This window comes from Vanessa atalanta, chromosome 7 (assembly GCF_905147765.1).
Source record: "Vanessa atalanta chromosome 7, ilVanAtal1.2, whole genome shotgun sequence".
Taxonomy (NCBI): domain Eukaryota; kingdom Metazoa; phylum Arthropoda; class Insecta; order Lepidoptera; family Nymphalidae; genus Vanessa; species Vanessa atalanta.
The window spans coordinates 7,567,412-7,588,812 of NC_061877.1; the positions used below are offsets into that span (position 1 = coordinate 7,567,412).

The 21,401-nt window shown below is 29.4% G+C and overlaps 1 protein-coding gene across 1 annotated transcript in view; it reads right to left on the reverse strand.

Moving 5' to 3' along the window:
• Positions 1 to 21,401, reverse strand: part of LOC125065291 (short neuropeptide F) — a 32,443-nt gene that overhangs the window by 2,019 nt on the left and 9,023 nt on the right. Inside the window, exons 2-3 of the mRNA XM_047672824.1 lie at positions 4,102 to 4,205; positions 950 to 1,128 (exon numbers count right to left, since the gene is read on the reverse strand). Coding sequence (XP_047528780.1) covers positions 950 to 1,128; positions 4,102 to 4,198 — 276 coding nt within the window. The 5' untranslated portion in view covers positions 4,199 to 4,205. The remainder of the gene's footprint in view (positions 1 to 949; positions 1,129 to 4,101; positions 4,206 to 21,401) is intronic.

A 21,401-nucleotide genomic window follows, 5' to 3' on the forward strand; every position in this document is an offset into this window, starting at 1 on the left:
AGATAACATGTAAGTAATTATAATTTGCTATTATATTTCGATCAACATGAGTTTGTTATAACAACTTACATTGTGAGTTACGGACAAGTGAAAACAATTTTAGAAAGTATATTCTAGTCTACTTCAAATTATTCTATCGCTTTAAAACTTTGCAAGTACGAGTAAATGTGTTTCGAATAATCAGGAACCATTGAAGTGACCTACTGATCGAGCCAGGTTGAGTACTGACTCTACGGCTATTGACGAAGTCCTCTAGTTCGGGATAATTACATTTGGTAATGCATTGACTAATGCGTGTTTTTGTTCTGAATATAATTATTTTAAGTTTGCTTGTTACATTTAATATTTGTTCGTTAACGAATTATACTTTAGGAATGACAACGAGTACGAAATCCGGAAACTTCATAATTTTAAACATAACACAATTATTATTTGAAACATAACTTACATAGTACCAGGTATAATCCAACAAACCCGTATAAAATTCTTCAAAAATCTCATTTGGCTAAAAAGAAAGTCCTGATTCTTTTTATTCTATTTTGATATATGTAGAAAAGGAATCGTTTTAAGCAGCTGATTGTTATACTGAGGGTAACATTATCCACTTTTGTTTCGAGCTTTATCGTGAATTATCCACGAGAGAATTCCTTTAAAGGATTTTGTGGTTGAGTCATAAACGCGTTAACTTACGCTGTAGTTTGATAACACTTTGTAAGAAGTCCTTCTCTTTGCTCTGTACGTAACAAGGATCGTAAAACCGCAGACGTAACCCTTAAAATTATCTCGTCTAGGAAAGTTAATGTTCATTATTCGTATTGAATTTCAGTATCTTGATATATTAAGATAAATATATTTATCATATAAAAATCTTACAAAACAAGAAAAGTAAAAAAAATATATCATTCGACATTATTATATACATTACTAATATATTGAAATTGTTTCTTACGGGCGCTTGAGGGGGCATGTCAGGGTCCGAGCGGCGTCCGAAGCGCAGGCGGCGGGAAGGCGAGCGCACAGATTTGCGCGCAAGTGCGTGGCCGCCTAAGGCATCGTGTTGAGCGAGCAACGCATATAGTCCGCCGAGGGCATCCCAACCTCCTTGACTATCGGACACTGCTGAAGCACCTATTATATTTAGATATAAAATAAGTATGTCTATGGAGAAAAAAGTCATTACAGATGTTATTTTTTTTATTTTAACATTATATTTAGTATAAGTTGTTAAAGATAGTAGGGTGATTGTGGTTATGACTATGGAAATAAAAAATAAATAAGAATCACAATATATTACAGTGTGAATCTTAGACTATTTTGATATTTCCATTAATTCTATTCATAACATAACTTGGTTCAATCAGTAACTATTACAGAGTTAAGTCAACTTGTCGGTTCCGATAGACATGAAATGAAATGAATTTAGTGTATAATATATTATAATAAATATGTTGTGAGTAGAAATCAAAGATAGTAAAACAAATAATAAAAATATATAGTATAGTCAGAATTAACTTAACAGCATCTAATTAATTAATTAATTTCATTAATTTACTTAATTTGTTTTTATTAAATCTTTAATTTATTTGTGCTAAAATTATCGGTTTCAGTTTCAAATTTGAATAAGTAGCGAATCATAATACATTAGTATAATCATGTAAAGCTTAACTCTTGTTAAGTAAGACTTCTATCCAAGTTTTGATTTGTATCTCCTTCGACTTTGATTTGAAGTAATTATCTCGATTCCTTCGGGATTTATATTTAAATGAAAATGTGATCATATTACAGGAATATTGCAAACAACTTGCTCATAGTGTGAAAATTTTACGTCTAAAGATGCCCAATTTGTACATCCGCCGTCCCGGTTTCTTCGAATAAAGGGAAATCTATTGTCGAACGGGCAGTATTGTCACGATTTTCTCCGATGTGTTATATCACTTAATTTATTTTTTCTTATTAAAAATTTTGTTATTCACTACATACAATTTTTCTTTCTTTAGTAAATTTTCTTTAAAGAGTAATTGGAAATAAATGGAAATGATCTCAAGAATATACCCATGTCATATAATTTTCAATTGCAAATACTAAGCGCTTTATTCGTTAACATTATGTCAACACAATAAATTATGCAAATACTTCGTTAAACCACCTGATTTAATTAAGCAATGTAAATCCAAACGCTGATTTTACCGATGTAAGATCTTAGTAGGAATTGGAATGTGATTTGTAACTATGTAAAATGGTTGTGAAGTAGTAACGTCCAACTACTGGGCTAAAGCTGCCTAGTTTTTCTTTTAATTTGACTTTAGAAACTGGCGAGATTTTTGGCTTTACGAATAGTGATCTCATAGGACTTCTGTACTGTAAATTACTCATAGTCCCAATACGCTTAGTCATCCACCTTTCAAAGAAGAACATACTTTACGGACTAATTAATTTTAGAGGTACACCCCACACATTGCCCACAGAAATCCCCGCCATCGGATAGTACTAAATTAAGATAAGGATTTTCAAAGCAACCTATCTATTATAAACACTAATGTTCCTAACAACGTAAATCATAATATCTTCCAAAACTTCAAATTACCTCTGTTTATTTCACGTCACCGGATATGATATAACGGATCAATTGAAATTGAGAGGCTTATTTTGAGTTCTGCTAAATTTTGATTAAATGTTTTGTCCAATATGTGAATACATTACACCTTGAAGTAATCATTGTTGCCGACTCCACAAAACTAAATATGTACTTCCTGGGGCAAGGTAAATGTCATTAATATTATAAGACAAGGTATATAATGATTTTCATGCAAGATATATAAATTAAATTATGATTTGATCCGTGAAATAGGATAAGTATTGGACTTCTTCTTGGCAGGATTACAATACGATTCCAAAGCGTTTTATGTAATTATAATTCAAACTAGTAAAATGATGATACTATTTTTTACTAAGAGCTTACTAGAATCATATTTATTTGTAATATTAAATAGCTATCTCTCTAGTTTCAAGCTAGTTTTAATACAAAACAAGTAAAAAATTGTTAAAAATATCGTATAAACTTAATTGACCCGTACCTTAGATGTATATTCGTTAGTATACTCTTACACATACACTTCAATTCAATCCTTAATAGTATACGTGACTCGAGCCCATAGTAAAGATTTACGCGAATACTCTCACCCTATGTAATGGGAAGCTAGACAAACGCTTTCGCGTTTGACATGGATAATTTGAATTGTTTGTGGAGCGTTTGTAGAATAATGGTTGTGTCAGTTTAGGATGGGCTGCTGTAGACTCGCTGTTGTCACATTCATTACGAGCTACGGTCAAACCAACGCTATTCAAAATTAGTGCGTATTGCATCGACATTCTGCACTTTATCAAATTGACGTGTAACTTCGTCTGTATTATTTTAGCATACGATGTACGATATACGATGATTAAAGTTGTTTCAGTATAAAATGGAACTCACAGTATTTTACCGCTTTGATTTGTAGGAGCATCAATAAACATTAGTATTTTCCGCCGTCGCATCGAATGTGATTGGTTCGAAAATCAAACGCGACAACTGATATAATAATAATAATTTTATTAATATGTTATGGATATTTATTTTTTTGCTTTGGAATTAGTAATTAATTATTTTAATATCATAAATATATTCAAGCTAACTGATTTCATACGGCTAAAATAAGTTAAATAATAATAATAATAATATTATAAGTATTCCACAGCCGATCTCGTCGCCTGTACTGTTCAGCAATCTCACGTGATATTCTTAAGATTTTATTTGTTATATTTATGTCAAAAACAACTCGTTCGAATTTCAAATTGTGAGTTTCTTTAAAAAATAAATACTAATATTAAGTTCCATATCAAAAGGATTACTAGTTTTTGCGTGAAACCAGAAAAAACAAGCAAACTTTCATCTTGATAATATTAGTATGTTTTCAGAAGTTGTAATTAATTTATTCCTTGATACAAATGTAAGTGTGTAGTGGTTGGAAGCGGAAGTGGAGTGAAATTAATGACTGTCATAAAAATGAATTGTTGGCGTCTATAGTCATCATAAACAAACGTATAATGTCGAGTTATACTTACTGTCGTATTGCGAGAGATCCTGAGCGGAAGATGCAGGCAACATACAGACCGCTGTGAGGCCGTAAATTGCCAGAGCAAAAATTGTGTTCCAAGTCATGTTTGATCTGAAATTAATAAATTAGTTGAGATACTGTAAAATAAAAACTAAACCCCCTTTTATGTAATTCTTACATATTATATTTATATACATTATCATTATTTGTAAATGTTCATCCAAACAGTTCAGAAACTTGTCTGAAAGTTTTGGAGAAATCTTAATTTAACTTGCTTAATTTATCACCATCATTACATCTCTTCGACATCGGGTAAAATTTGCTGTAATTAATTTAAAATTTTGTGAAAATGTAAAGAAATGTACATTCGTAAGAATTTATAGCAGTTAATAATAGGACACTGAAAAATGTGATGAATTCCAAAATATAGACAAGATAAGAATCGCTACGTATATAATTAATATGCAACATAATATTTCCTAATATGTAGTTATTCAATATATTATAGTAATGTCGACATTACCATTAAGTAATCGAAACTTCAAACGCTTTACGCATAATTTAGTTATCTGAAACGGCTTTAGAGAAAATTAATTTACAGGTTACTCTTACGATTAATGGCACGAGGTTTAATACAAAATATAGAACTGTTTTAAATTAAAAGTAATAAATATCAATGTTAGATTCGTGTATTGAATACGGGTGCAGTTTTCTATGCTTAACATTTCAGTTTCATTTTATTCTTACAATATTATTTAAAAAAAAATTACGCTAATTTTATACGCGGTTATTTTAATATAGTATTATTACAGGCTATTTCATGGACTATCAGAATTTTCTTAAAGTCGTAACATCATGTCTTTAACAATGTTTTATCTAATGTATGTATATATTATAACTTATTATATATTTCAATCTTAACTAAGGAGAATTTAAGCTACATTTAACATTTAATTTAATTATAATAAACTCATAATCAAATTTCAAATGATGGAGTGATCTTGAATTTACTCATTAGTTATGAGACGCACAGATTTTGGTAACTACGAAGATATTTCGATGTTAAAAATTTTAAAGAATCAGAACATAAGCATTTTTAAAAAATATATAAAAATAACCATAAGGCAAAAAATATAATTTGAGATTTGAATGTGTTAAAATATCATATAACCCGCGATCAACAAGTAGGGCAATGTGTGGCAGTCATAACGGCCCTTCGTGCAGACGCAGCATTTGTGACGTCATCAATCACGCTTATCACATTCAGTGTCATGCCCGTATTACACACGCAGCTTTTTTGCGTATTATTCACACGCTCCTACACGCTCCACTGCTTATTTATTGGATTGCACGACATTTTACTATTCCCGCAACGAATATCGGTTTCAGCATTACGATTCCGTAAGAATCACTTTGTATTTCAATCGTAAAATGTTGACAACTGAGTTACGGTGACGCAACATTTTGATATGTGTATCGTAAATACCCCATTATTTGTTATATTCATTTACTTCGAAATAAAAATGCACACAGAACCTAGATTGAATATAACATTAATTCAAAGCTACCCCCCTACCGAGAAAATATTTACTTTAATTTATAATTTTCCCATAGAAGTAACATTATTATTAATTTCGGTAATCATTGAGTGCTTCTATTAGTTTAATCGGTAAAATATTACCAGTTTAAACTTTACCGCAATTGTCGTGTAGGTAACCCCTACTATTAATAGAATGGTTTGCACCATATGCTACATATTACTAAGCGTTTGATCCAGGCATAACTTTCCCGACTAATGATACTGTGTAGTGTGTGTGTTGCAGTTGAATAGAACATCGACATAGAGACTAATTATATCCAGTCCTACATACTGAGAATCCTGTACTTAAGTTACTCCGTAGTTTGTTGCTGAATGCTTGGCATCTAGCAATGTCATTTGTAATTCCGTACATGTTTTGTTACTACCTAGATAACCTTCTTGTTTAAGAACAAATGTTAAATTATCTCTACATTTTATATTATATATTTCAGTAATATGTTATACAGAGTTTGTTTAAAATACAATAAATACAGTTCACTTAGATCACGGGCAATTTTTTTTTTATATTCTGCTCAATCGTCTTTTAAACAAATATGTGAAAAGAAACGTATTTTTGTCAAATAAAAATACCTCAAATAGTGATTTATTACGACTGTCATATCGATAAATTATACATATTATGTTTCATTTAGCATCCGATGGCGGTCTTTTGATGTGTCATTATGAATAGACGAAATAAATGATGACCTTTTACGGCATGAAAACCTTGTGTGGTTGCAGATAATAATATAAAGAGATGTATGATATTCACTTTTAAGTATAATATTTTCGCATTTGTTGAACAGAACTTTTATTACCATGCTTTCTTTTTAATTTGTAAGAGCGTTACAAAAATACCGCAGCTATTTTCATCGAATTATTTTGTAAATAAAATAGCTTACTCCAGACGTACCTACTCAAACAAAATCGGAGCTAGACGCTGTTGACCTTTCCGACCTTGCTAAAAGCCATCGCAATGCCATCAAAGAGCACAAACATCTTAGTATTTGCTCGAAGATTGATTTTCATATGATTGTTTTCACTATTTATAGATACAAAAGAAAACATTTCCCGGAAGTTCGTTTGTTAAATCATTCTCTCTTGAAAGAGATATTTCCGGGAGCGTAAGAGTAAATTATCTTGAATCGGCCAATGATACATGTTTATATTCAAACATTACCCATAAACCTGTCGCGTATATTAAGACTTAAGGATAACTAAATACAATATCAATTATCTAATTATTCATTGTTGTTATTAGCTTAGCTAAAATTGTTAAAAAATTACTTAGAAACAAAGCTTAAAAATATAAATTAGTTTTTGTTTTATGTTATCACATAAATTTATATGATACTCATGAAATACTCAAACATACGAAGGTAGTTTAGCGTTCAATAGAAGCAACTCTCAACTTTATATTTATCTCAATAACTTTCTTATTAAATAACTTCATACTTGTTCCCTGTGTTTCTTTAAGCGTAAGAATTTAATTGTAATTAATTGCTATCAAAATAAGCTGTTCGACGAATTCTGATATTTTAATTCCAATTTACTTAACATTTGAAATATTATTTCTGTAAATTTATATGATAGATATTATTTTAAAAGATTCATAACATTTTTAGTACAATATTAATTAAATAAGTTTCTCAAAATGTATATTATCGTTATTCTGAAAAGAGTATAATTCGCGTAGCGTTGTTATGAAATCTATATGAATGGGCGGTCATAAACACGGGGTGAACTGGGACGCGTCTTTGATCCGCCAACCGGTTAATTGGTTGGCCACGCGACTCAGCGCCACCTGTATACACTATGCTTAACACTAAATTGTATACTTAAAACATTGGCCAAAATTTAAATTATAAATAAATCAGACTCATTGACAGTTTAAGCGCTTCATTTATCAGTTTAAGAAATTTGTGTAAATTGTTATGTACAAAATGTACTCATTGTGAAATATAATAGATTTATAAAAAAATATTACACGTAAAGTTATTACAGTTGTAATTAACAAAGCCAGTAGCTACCTATGTAAAAACTCTAAGAAGTCAATTAGCTTATTTAATTGATTTATTTGAATTGGCAAGTTCTATGAGATGTAATTACAAAAGAGTGTTAATTCGTCTAAATTTTCTTTAATTCCCCACACAAAAATTCAAGGAACAAAAATATTATATGAGTTGGCGTAGCTACATTGTACTATGTATTGTAGGTGTGAAATTTTATATGCATGAATCACGCAAGTAACTATTGCAATAATACAATAAAAAATCTATGATATATTTAATGTTAAGGTTGAGCTATTTATATTAAGTTGTAAATATTTCATTTGTTGCGTTAGTATGATACATAAACGGGATTCAGTTGGTACGAATTAATACTCGTACCAACTGAATCCCGTTTTTAATCCCGAATTTCGTTAATACTGAAAGATGATAACGAAACACTGAAAGATGATAAAAATATTTTAAGCATAACAACAATTTTATTGTTTCTTTTATTTTATTTCGTTCGTTGATTCTATTAATATTTCTGTACATAAAAGTGTTAACTACATTGATGAATGAATGCTAAGAGACCAAGACTGAGTAAAAACTGAAATAAAAGTAATTGCTAAATGGTTAAATCATGTATGCTAGGTAACGTGCTCTTTGAAGAAAATCCAGACGATCTGCAAACAGTGCTCGAAAAGAAGTTGATAAAAAAAATAATTCAATAAAAATTAATAATACAATGACAGATATATGTATGTACATACGAAAATGCTATAAACTAGGAAAGGCGTTTCTTTAGACCAATTATAATTTAATCGTAAAATACCTTCAATTTGGTTGAGTTATATTTGAGTAAATATTACTGAAATCAAATACTTAGTGCAGGTAAGATTAGAAATTAGTTTTTTATGTTTTTTACTTTTTTTCTTGTTTTTTTTTATATAATAACTAAAGTTTGCATCATAAATAATAATTATTATCACTTTATTATTCTGAATATTTTCTTACCAATTGTATATTTGATACACGCTTACTTAACAAGACGTATACGACGATTACTAAATAAAAAACATCGTATTTTAGCAATGATATCTTTAGTTCTCTTTACTTCAATAACATGCCTAGATAGTTTTCATGAAATCTATCGTATAATACTAACATAGCGTATCAGCATGTTTAATACGCCACATAATGCTAGACATCTTTCATATTTTGATAACATATGATTTTCCTGCGTCTACAAAATGTTACTAAGTTAAATAAGAAATATAAATTGCTGTCAGTCTACCCTCGACGGTAAAATATATTAGCGAGATTCTGTACATATTTACATGACGTTATGATTACATAGGCCTTGTTATTTTGCCATTTTATCGTATAGTTTTTTATGGGATACATGGATTATAGTCAGAAGGTGAAATTACAAAAGCACGATATGTTACGACAGAATAATAGAATATGATATTTTAATATCATCTGATAAATATGTATGACAGTATATAAACTATTAACATACACAAAAATCGCTACTATCGTAACGATTACCATATTTTCAGGAAACAGATATTCAAATATATCTCATTATTGAAATATCACAATTCTTAGAACCTGTTAATGACCAGCAGTGCCATTTTATTATTCACTTCTTATCTCACTCGTGAAATTTTACCAGCCGCCTCACGGAGATATTCCATTTTGATATATGTATCCTATAAAATTTATAATTATTATAGTAAATGTCGCATATTACATTCGAACATTTCACGCTCTAGTTCTGCGGTGAATTTCGAGTTTCAGTTACTGAAACCCCTATAATCCCATTTTTGTTAAATCAATTGATTAATTATTAATATATCTCCGTCTATCCCTGCTGTTATGTCTTACTCACCGCTTTATTTACTTTATATTGACATGCCTACATGTTTTATTTTTGTATTGCCAGACAGCATCACAATCTCAATTTTAGGATTACAAATTTATGACAAAAAGATAAGATTAGGTACAAATATCACCATTCTATTCCAATGCTTGTTGGTCGGTTGGATACACATGTGGCAGAGTTTCATCACACTTTTCCTCATGATGTTTCCCTTCACTGTCGAACATGAGATTAATTTAAAACAAAAATTAACTATATAAAAACTCAGAGGCTCGGATTAGAACCAGCGGTCTTTGGTTAAGATTTATTCAACTTTTAGACACAATTATTAAAAAATTAAATTAAAGCTTTCAATTACTTCCCTTAAAAGATATGATTTTATCTAATACACAAATGCATCAAACTGCAAATAATTTTAAGTCACTTCAACCGTACTTCTATTAAACATTTGAATGATGATCAATTGAAGTTAGTTTAGAGTCGCAGCTATGGCCTTCTGTTGGAATATTATCAATTGCTTCCATCCCTGTTCGAAGTGTCTGCCACTGAGTTCGAAGCGTGGCTCAGTTAAGTTTAATTGATTTCAAACCGTCAGGTTTTGGCGGACTTAATAGTTAGAACGAATTTCATTTCTCCGTAGCTAACTTCAGACACGTTTTTGTTTGAAAATCAGTTATGATAATGACAGTTAAATAACTACTTTGAAAAGTTGTGTCATTACAAGTTATTGAGCGTTTTGGATACCACATATGAAAATAACATTTTGTTAAATCCTTTTGAAAGAGTTGGTTGATTTTATATTTAACGTGAAAATTAAAATTTATATTTTTTTAATAATTTCTGAATAAAACACGTTTTAAATACTTAACTGTAGAGTATTTAGTAGAGTAGTTCTAAAAATCTCACAATAAGTAAGTTATTGTTATGACGCCTATAAGCGTTTACTGTCCCATAAAACGTAGGGTCATAATAAATATAATATGAAAAAATACATCGCTTACTCCAGACACTTCAGGGTATATTAAAATAGTATTCAACAGAACGACACTTCAGCAAAAACGTATAAGCAATCAGGTTGACCGGAAAACATGCTGTATCGAACAGCTTAAGAAGTAAAAAAAAAAACAGGGAATCTATCGAAAAACGGATGTAAGGAAAAATTGCACATTCGTTTCGAGTCCATATACAATTGCGAAATGGAAATTGTCTAGAAAAAGGATGGTTAATATCTGAATTCAGAATGAGCTGTTCATTTGCATGAATTTTAACCATAAGAAAACAAGTTCATATAAAGTCATAATTATTTAGTCGAACTTCTGTATTTTAGTTTACGATTTTACTAAAAAAGTGTAATTACAGACGTAAGTGATATAAGATCTTAGATCTTGTGGCAGAATTTACTGGTACGAAAGAAATGTAAAATATTATTCGTACCAACGTGTCTATTAAAGGCTTAAATAAAAAGTGTATGAAATATTAACATTACTACTATTAATGTAATTACCATTCAAGTCACAAGTTAATGTTTATTCGTTGTAAAACTTCCACTGGAATGTGTTGGCGGTGAGATCGACACGTATGCCGTGACGGCAAACGGCATGGCGCTGTCTTATATGCCCCTCTACATAAACTATTTTAATAAACGTCAAATTCGCTATTTTAAAACTGCTGGGCGTCGCTTGACGATCACGTTTGTTTCCTCTAAAGCAAGATTTAAAAAAGAGAGTTCAAATGTAACAAATTTAAATATTTTTTTCAATTTATTTTATTAATTTGCCATACCAAGTATTAGTAACTTTCCTGTATAGCTATGAGTTCGTGATTACTTTGCTTTTACTATTTAAAGGTAAAGTTTTCGAAATGAATGTTTCGGTAAAATTAAATGATGAAGATTAATTATGAAATATCATAAACTTTTTGATTGATTCAAATAACTTTAAGCGATGGTTATGAAGTGCTAAAATAGATTTCAGATTTAGACAAAGCGTTATTATATATATTATTAATTTAGTATTTATTAAAGGCAATTCGGGCATAGAATCAACCTAAATAAATTTTAGATTTAAATTCTAACCACTTAGCTATACTTTTTTAATTGCCGAGGCGAAAAGAAAATCTTCACACATTGCGAGACGATTCTTAATAGGATTGTCATTTTAAAGAATATCTTCGTCGGAAATCTTCTTACGAATGACAAAAGATACCTTCAAATAATAATATTTTCATGGGAAGACAACATGTGTTAATAGATAAAAAATATTTTCAACTTCACAAGCAATTATTTATCAACGTAGAATAAATTCTTAAAGGTATATTTTTAATCTATTTCAAACATATCTCGTTTCGGTGTATCAGTTTCACCTGACGTTATTTTTAATAAATAAATTAATATTTTTATTTAATTAAAGTTCTTATTAATTTAATTAATGTTAGAAGAAAATTATGATGGATATATATATTAATATATAGACTTATCTAAATTATCTAAGAGTAATTAAATATTGATTATTTATATTCAAAGATATGAAATCAAGGGTTTAATATATTAATACTTTGTAACTTATCTCAAGCGCAGTTGTTCTTCCGTCACGTGTAAGCTGTTGCAATTTAGAAACCAACAAGATGAATTTACGTAACAACCTTACAACAAATCTTATTGGCGTCTAAATCAAATGCACGTTTGAAATAGAAAGGACTTGCCTTTTAGATATTTTTATTTCAAAGCTTTTATGATTATAAATAATATTTTAAATCTTGCTTAATTTTTAAAGTGAGATTAGGCGTATTTTTCTATATTAAGTATTAATGAGATTAATATACCTATTATTAGACATTTAGATAAGAGATTTAATAACCAAGTGAAATTTATCATAATAATATACCATCATGACATATTAGTTCGGTTAAACGGAAATATTTTTGATTTAGCTTAACATATTCAAATCCACAAAATTCTTTGATTAAAACCTCAGGGGTAACGCTAGTCCTCTTAGGAGTGATTTTGGGTATAGTAATTCAAATGAGGGTTTCGTTAATGTAATTTATGGGCTCGTTTAGTTCATTTCATTAAACGTTTTCGACATTGCCAATAAGTTTTTGACGTTAAATTCTAACAAATTAAATTTACTTGTTCCCAATCTAACTCAGTTCGTGTAATAATTTAAAAAAAAAACACGTTGATATTGCTTCATTTCTTTTTATGATATAGATTAATTATTAACAGTCTGTTGATAGAGGCCAATGGCCTTATCTCTTGTTCGATAGATACACTCACTGTCTCGGAGGTTTACAGTTACTTCGTTGCCTCACGTTATCTTTATATTAATTATATAATATAAAATGTTATAAAAAAATTACATTTTTTATTTCGTATTTAAATGGGACCAAACACCAGTATATCCCCTGAAACATAAAAATAATTTTCCAAATCGGTATATAAATGACGGAGTCTTTGGTAACGAATATGAAGAAAAAAGAACAAAACCGAACCGAATTAATGATTCCTTCTTTTAGTTGGTTAAAAATACAAGTATTTACAGATTAATAAAAAACACAACAGTTAGCCTTGATAAATTAGGAACAAGTTACAATGTTTGGATCTCACGACCTACCAGTCTAATACCGAGATAGTATATAAGTTCATTTATAAAATAACATCACACTTAATTTTCAGAAAAGGTATAGAAATAAAATTCACAAGCTCATTAAAATTGGACTCATTTCCTGTTCGCATCCGGCAGACCGCTTGTTACGACTTATGAATAATCCATACACAAAGTTTTCTTTTTTATCGTACCCTTTTTTAACTTGCGGTCATCTATACATTAAACTAATTCAGCCTTTCAATAATAAACACGTCGTATGTAAATACATGCGAAATTATGTAACGAGTTGTCAAAAAAGTTCCTCGAAACCGTATTTGGGATTTTGCAATTTGTCTAAAGTTAATTACGTTGTTAAACTTTGTTAGTTGCATTTCTGAATTTTTTTCCGACGCCTTTCATTAACGAGATATCCTGTCACCATACTTTTTTAAAATAAAAAAGTGTATAGTTGTTTAACTTTGTAACAAGTTAAATTGTTTGTTTTCGTTATATTTCTTTATGTTTGCAAGTTGTTTTTAAAACAAAACGTCAACAGAAGCGTAAAAAGAATATTCAAACTTAATTGTATGGCTATAACTGTTAATTTGACAATAATTTAATTACTCAAAAATCCTTGTGTTATATAAATGATTTACTTACGAAGCTTATTGTAATGATTACTTTTTCAAATATCTTGTCCAAGTTGCTTCGAGGCTATGGACGCATAGGCCGAAGTAATTTTGCCAGCACGTTACATTACAAGCCGACCTTTTTTGTCTCCTTGTGCCTTTGGTGTTTTTCATTTGATTTATTTTTATTTTTGTGTGCTTGATTAATAATCTATATTAAAATGGCCTGCGCTTGTGAATGCACCAGCATCAATGTGTGGATATTGGTTGGGAGAGTGTAAAAGCGTTCTTCAAGTTACGTGGTTAAGGATGGAGTAGAAGAGGATCGATTGAATATTGATCTTCTGAGATCCTGATAAAAAAGGTTTTTCAAGTGTTTCAATAATCATAAACAATTGTGAAGAAAATGCCTTGATATTATTTGCATGCCAAACGTAACCTTTATATCGAATTTATATTTAATTGAATGTTGTAAGAAATAAAAGTTGTCGCTCTCAAACAAACTTTCCTATTCTGGATATTAAACATTATTGAATTATTGAAACTTAGTCTGTGAGACACATTGATTTTTTCTTACATCTATATTATTTTAATAACCAATACGAGAACATATCTGCTGCTAGTAAAGAGTCTGATTAAACCTTAGGCGATAACCGCAGATTAAAGCAGAAATGTGGGGCCGCATAAATTGTTGTGAGGCTAGTAAGAGCCAGGCTACGAATGTTTGCGGTTGAATTCGCTTCCGTAGCTTGATCTCTCCGTGGCCGACATAAACATGTTCATATCAACAGTACGGTACAGTATGTTACATTTGTAATAACAACATAACCTATATTTTCATATCTAGTATCAATAAAATAAATACGCAAACATTAGATTAGTGTCTTCTTAAATATGTGAAAAACAGACTTACAGATATAAAAGTAGATATATGTTGGATTTCTTCAATTACATTTTTTTATATATTTTTTATATAATGTAATATAATCATAGCTTATCAGAAATATTTTGCGTTTTTATGTAATGTTGTCCCGATAAAGTTGTATTAATTGCTGTTTTTTTTTTTAGTTACATTACTATGACCTAAAAAATTGTTAATTAAACTTACATAATGTAATATGGCTAAGTGGAATTAATAAAAAACATTAATCTTCTACCCTAAACCTAAGATTGCGTGTAAGCGCTGCTACTTGAGCAAGCGCTACTAAATTTTCAATAGCCTAATTTGTGTTTTAAATTAATTCGTCCTTGGTGGTAAAGGATAACATCGTGAGGAAACCTGTATATAGCCGACGAATTTCTGAAAAAAAAATATGCACCACCACCACCACATACCACAAGTATTGGATCAGCATGATGTAATAAGCTCAGAGAACCTTGTTAATACACAGGCTATTTCTTTACTATTACATACATAATTTGTATAAGAGCTTATATACATAAGCGCTTATTTAATTTTAAACCAAAACCTTTTTCAAATATTCCTATATATATATATATATATATAATTTTATATAAAATCTTAAATCATAAAGTACATAGATACGCTTTAAACTTTACACGACATCATAAGCGAATTTGTGAGACGCCATGTCAATCGAAAGTTGAAGACTTCATGCAAGACCTTGCATACTTGAACGGAATTACTGATTTAATTATATCACAAGTCTGAACTCTAAATGTTGAAAGTATAATGAATATAGTTATATATTTGCATACTACACATAACTCTAAGAAGAGATCACATCAGTGCATTATGATGAAACAAACGAAAAATAATACGGTGGTCTTCTAAAGCCGTCACCGTCACCTAAAGCGTCCTTCGGAATTGGTCTTTAGTGACATGTAACTTGAAAAAATTATATATTTAACTTCAATTTAAACAATACAAACATATTATAAAATTTCAATCGTATTTGACTAATAATAAATACATAAACATATATATTCCATATTATAATTTTTATAAATTATTCACTCTATTGTAGTGCTCTTCTTTTTTTTTTTGGGGCTATAAAAGTCTTCCGCGTGTCCTTGAAACTGGTTTTAACATTAAATCTTTTATAATATATTCTAAATTAAAATGGGTATAAGCAATTACAGTAGTAAGATATTTTACTACATTTATTATTATATCGTTCACTTAAATAATTTAAGATATTTAAAATGAATATCATTCACAACTTACCGATACCAAACATATTTTAAACAACAATTTCAAATTGATTACACATCGCGTAAATCGTATTATTTGGGTCAGTGGAAGACCTTCTTAATATCATTATAGCAAAATCAATTTATAGGTACAGCATCTTAAAGAGATTACAGCATTAATAAGGTTTACGTACCTTATACGTATACATCTATATACCTATGTACACTCTACGGGTATTTACGTCATAATGGTTTTGACATATTAGGAAAACTCATATTCATCCTTAACGCTTCTTTCAGAATGATTGCGTTTTTTTAATGTTAAATTATTAAGATATTTTTTGCATTAGTGCTTTATAATAAAAAAAAACACTATTTTTACTCCAATACATATTAAATATGAAAATACTTTTTTAGATTTTGAAGTCTTGACGTTATAGAAAAGTCACAAGCGGTACGGCATGTAATAGATAGGTCTTAACAGCATATACATAGTGCTCTCACAACAGTGAATAGAGCCATTGTGCGCTCCGTACAAGTGTTTACTGAGCGGGCCTTAGCTAAACATTCATAATAGCACACTTCAACTTTCTTTCCACCCCATTGTTCTCTTTTGCCCTATTGCAAACGAACCTTACAATATGACCACAATTTGAAAATACTTAGGTTTTTACGTAGGAATTACGATGGCGAATTATTTGACTTTATAACTTTAATAAAGAAGGCTTTGATGATTCATAGGAAGGAATTACTTTAAATGGACTCCTAGTTGACCAACAATTTTAATCAATCTTTTCTCTTAAGTCTTTCATTTCGTAGAAAAAAAACTTGGAAATAATTCCTTTTCTCCAAGCAACTAAGTCCTTTAGCTTTAACTTATTATCAATCCTTTCCTTTTTGTATTTGCTATTAAAGTCCATCAGCTCGGCTAACAATTTCTTTTATTTAACGATTTTTTAAATTTTACTATTTAAATTTTATTATTATGGCATGAAAAGTAGGCTATTAAAATTAAGAGGCATTTTTATGTATATAATTAATCAATTATTTTTGTGCATTTAGAGAGGCCTATGTCCAGCAGTGGACAAATATGGGCTGATGATGTGATATGATGTATACAATTACCATCACCAACATATATGTACATATAGATATATATATATAATATCACGGTCTAAATAAAATTCATGATATGGACGTCTTATTCACTTGTAACTTAGAATTTTTAAGTTTCTCTACAATTTTCAATAACATTCTCTTTGACTTTATAAAAATATAATAATACAAGAAATTCATACACCTTTTACTTCTACTTAAACTTTTTATCGTTCAAAGTTAGAAAATTTATATAATAAGTTTTTCATTCTATTTTTATGCAAAAAAAATAGTTAATCATATCTATAACATTGATAAAAGTTTAGTCTTTGGCTGTAAATTTTATTACTTAATGATTATGAATGTTAAAAAAAAATCCATCAAAAATACAATTTCCAATGCATTTATATTACGATATATGTTATAAATAATTTATATATGTCAATATTAAGAGGCTGGTTTCGTGTTTGTGCTCATATAAGATTATATTAAGAGTAACAATACGATTCACGAAATATTTCAACGTTATTAAAATTATCAACTATGTTTTTTTTTGGTTGGCTGACGAGTATATGGGCCACCTGATGGTAAGTGGTCACCACCGCTCATAGACAAAGGTACTTTAAGAAATATTAACCATTCCTTACATCACCTATGCGCCGCCAACTTTGGGAACTAAGATGTTATGTCCCTTGTGCCTGTGATTATACTGGCTCATTCACCCTTCTAACCGGAACACAACAATACTGAGTACTGTTGTTTGGCGGTAGAATATCTGATGGGTGGGTGGTACCTACCCAGACGGGTTTACACAGAGCCCTACCACCAAGTAAACCACTGTTACAATACGTTTCATTTACAATTTTATTTCAATTATTAATTATTTAAAATTGTTACGTATAGTATGCGGTGATATATTATAACCATGTTTCGTAGCAAATTAACATAATATTTCAATTTCAATTTGAAATAAACTTTATTGAGGCTTTTCATACTGCAACGAATTTATTTGCATTTAAAAAGAAACGCTGTAATTACGTCTTCTTTGATGAATAGACTCTAAAGAAATTATTTTAGTCAAGTTTTTTTAAATTTAACACGCAACAATTTAAAACTGTGATTTGTTGAATAACACATTTTTTAAATAAAAATATGACGTCCGTTTTTATTCAAAATACGTTTTAATAAATCAAAAAAAATAGTTTGTAATAAGTCACAATTTCACAAATTATATTTGGCAGTGTCACAGATTTTTATAATTATTTTATTATTCAATCGATTAAATATCGGAGGTAGTCCCATGTAAAATTGAAAATTAATCTACCCTCTTAGAATAAGTGTAAATTGATCAGTTGTGTTAAGTGTAATTCATCACGTGTTCTGCGTATGTCTAGCGTAAAGCAAAATATGGGTAATATTTAATAAAAAACTTTAATACTTAATTTAGCTATGAAAGTGGTATGCACGCAGGCAAATGGAAGCTTTTATTAACATTAATTTTATCTACGAAGGAAGTTCAAAATTTTGCCCTATATAATGCTGTCTTAAAGAGTTTTCCGAGTAAATTTCAATTTTGAGTCGAAAGTATTTGTTTAGTAATCAGAGCCTTGACTTCGAAAGAGACGCAACTTTAACTTCTCATTTAAAATGTTCGACAAATTTAAATAATATTAGATTTGTGCTACAGATATATATTTCAATACTATCATATTACATTTCTCGGTGTAATTGAAAAAATAATGAAAATAAAAATATATATTTTTAGATACATACTGTGGGCGTTAAACAAATTTGGTATCGTCTTTCCTGCCTTAGATCAATCTCCATTTTTTCAATTTCTTTTATTATTGTTATTTTTGAGGCTGGCACGTAATTGGAAGTTTCTAAGGCGTTATAGTTTGAAATAAATTAATAATTGCATACTGACATTTAATTGTGAAAACGAAATTAAAACAAAGTAGAACACTTTCCCTTTAACCATTCAATGTCTATACTTAATTAACCGAGCGAGTTACGTGTGAACTCCTTGACTAGCTCTACACGGGCCAATTTATCGAAATAGCAACGTTTTATGGGTACGTGCGTTTTATTGTTTCGATTATCTTTGCTTTGTATGTACATAGTTCTGAGAAGAACTACGTGGCCATAGAGCCTGATTGTGAGGTTAACAGCTTTTTTAAATATTTGTTTATGTAACCGGGGAGTATAATATGAAATGTGAATAAAAATTATACTATTCGTAAAATAGATATATCCAAAGTGAAAGTTTTGCTCAATTTTTATTTTATTTATTTATTTCAAATTTTGACATGTAAACTTTACTAGTTGTCGGATCCAACAGCGTAGATGTGATAATTTGTACAGAAAAATAATTTATATAAAGATATACAGAATTAAATAAGTCCAAAATATATGGGTTAAATGAAGTTTGCCTTGTTACAGAAATTGTATTATTAAATTGACCTTCTCGGCCAAATTGGTATAAAATGAAACAGCTAGTGAAAACACACGCATTTTAATTGGTAACGAATATTTTACCCTTTTCATTTAACACAACGAGCTCATGCGTTAAAGTCAAGAGAATTATATTTTTGATATCTTTATTTTTTCATTATTATTTTCGACACATACCAATTTTTTGATGTGAAACATCTATTTGCGTGCTTAAGAGCGACTTGTACAGCTCTTCATAAATATAATTTTTTCACACGTATTTGTCTCATATTCACCTAACTAATAATAGTGGTTTATATCTTTTATAAAACAAAATAGAAGTCACATTATAAATATAATAAAAGAATTCAACATAACAATAATAGTCAGTCGCCAGTTTTATCTACTCTTATTTGTTTCAATATATTTCGACATACTAATCTATCCTTGGCAATATTTTATCTTCATAGCTTTCACAATTTATTATATACATAATATTATATAATATTTCGTTTTCGGAACGCTGTTTTGAGTGAAACTTTTTTTGCAGTCATCTTGCATTTTTCTCATTTATTATCCAACATTACTAATGAGCGGCGCATGTACGTCAGTGCCATTCTTTTAAGCACAAAGTGCAATTATTAAGTCATACGAAAATGTACCTCTATTTTCTTGACGGAGTGGACCTAATTATATATATTTGAGCCTTTTGAGCGAACATATTTTGCGAAGACTTAAATAAAATTAAATAATTATATAAAGAAAACGTGACAATTGATTATTATTTAATTAACAAAGTTGTCCTTATTTGCAACTTACTCATGTATACTAAGGACGCGTTAATTTTAGTTAATTTAATTACGACTATTTAAAAGTATTAACATTCCTATTTGATATATTCTGTTCATGAACCAATTAATTCACAAAGAACGAAAATTTACAAATAGAGAACCAATTTGAATTAAATTGTTTTTGTTGATAAAGGAAACTCGGTCAGAAAAGTTAGGCCTTTAAATTTCCCACAAGTCACGTTACGACCTTTTATAATACATCCTTGATGATATTGAATAAACAGAGAGCGTTGTCTAATAAGTCAGCATCGTCACGAAGTTGACTGGAGAAAGTTATGCAGACAATAATAAATTATGAATGGTTGCGTATATTAGCGCAATTATTTATAGAGTCCCTACTTAACAAATTTTAATCTAAATATATTTTTATACAAGCGACGAATTAGGGCTTCGAAATTTTCGAAAGAGTTAGTGCAAATGAATTTAAAATCTGCTTATTAGATATATATATTTTAGTGCTAACATTTAATTTATCGAATTTATTACAATTTGAGAATTTATTACAATTTGACGAGTATATTATATTATAGCATAACGAATGAAAACGTGATTAGTGCCTTGTATATAAGATACACATCATACAATGACAGCAGATGAAAGCCGCATGGCTGACATGCAATCCATTCAGAACTACCACAAATCGATCACTGGCTCGCCTCACAACAGCCTCACAATGACATTCAACAGATGTAACTTAAATTACGTTTAATATGGACATAATTCTGTGCTTCTTTACTGTGCCTATTTTATCGGGTCATTGTAATATTTTTCAGATGACCGTATTAAGTTTTACTGCAATAATTATTTTTGGTTAACTTCAAAATATTTATTTGTTTAATCATTCCTCTTCTAGTAATAACTTGTTATTGTTAATATACTTTATTGTAAACCACAAACATAAAATACAGAAATTGGACTTAACACAAAAAATATAATAAAATAAAAATAGAAATAATACTCCTAACAACAATATAAACAATTATTTTATGTGTTGTACAACGGGCGGACTTATAATTAACCATCTCATCCAGACAACTCAATCTGAGAGAGATTTTTTAAAATCATCTGGGTGCAGACATAACTTTACATACAAATATTTAATAATA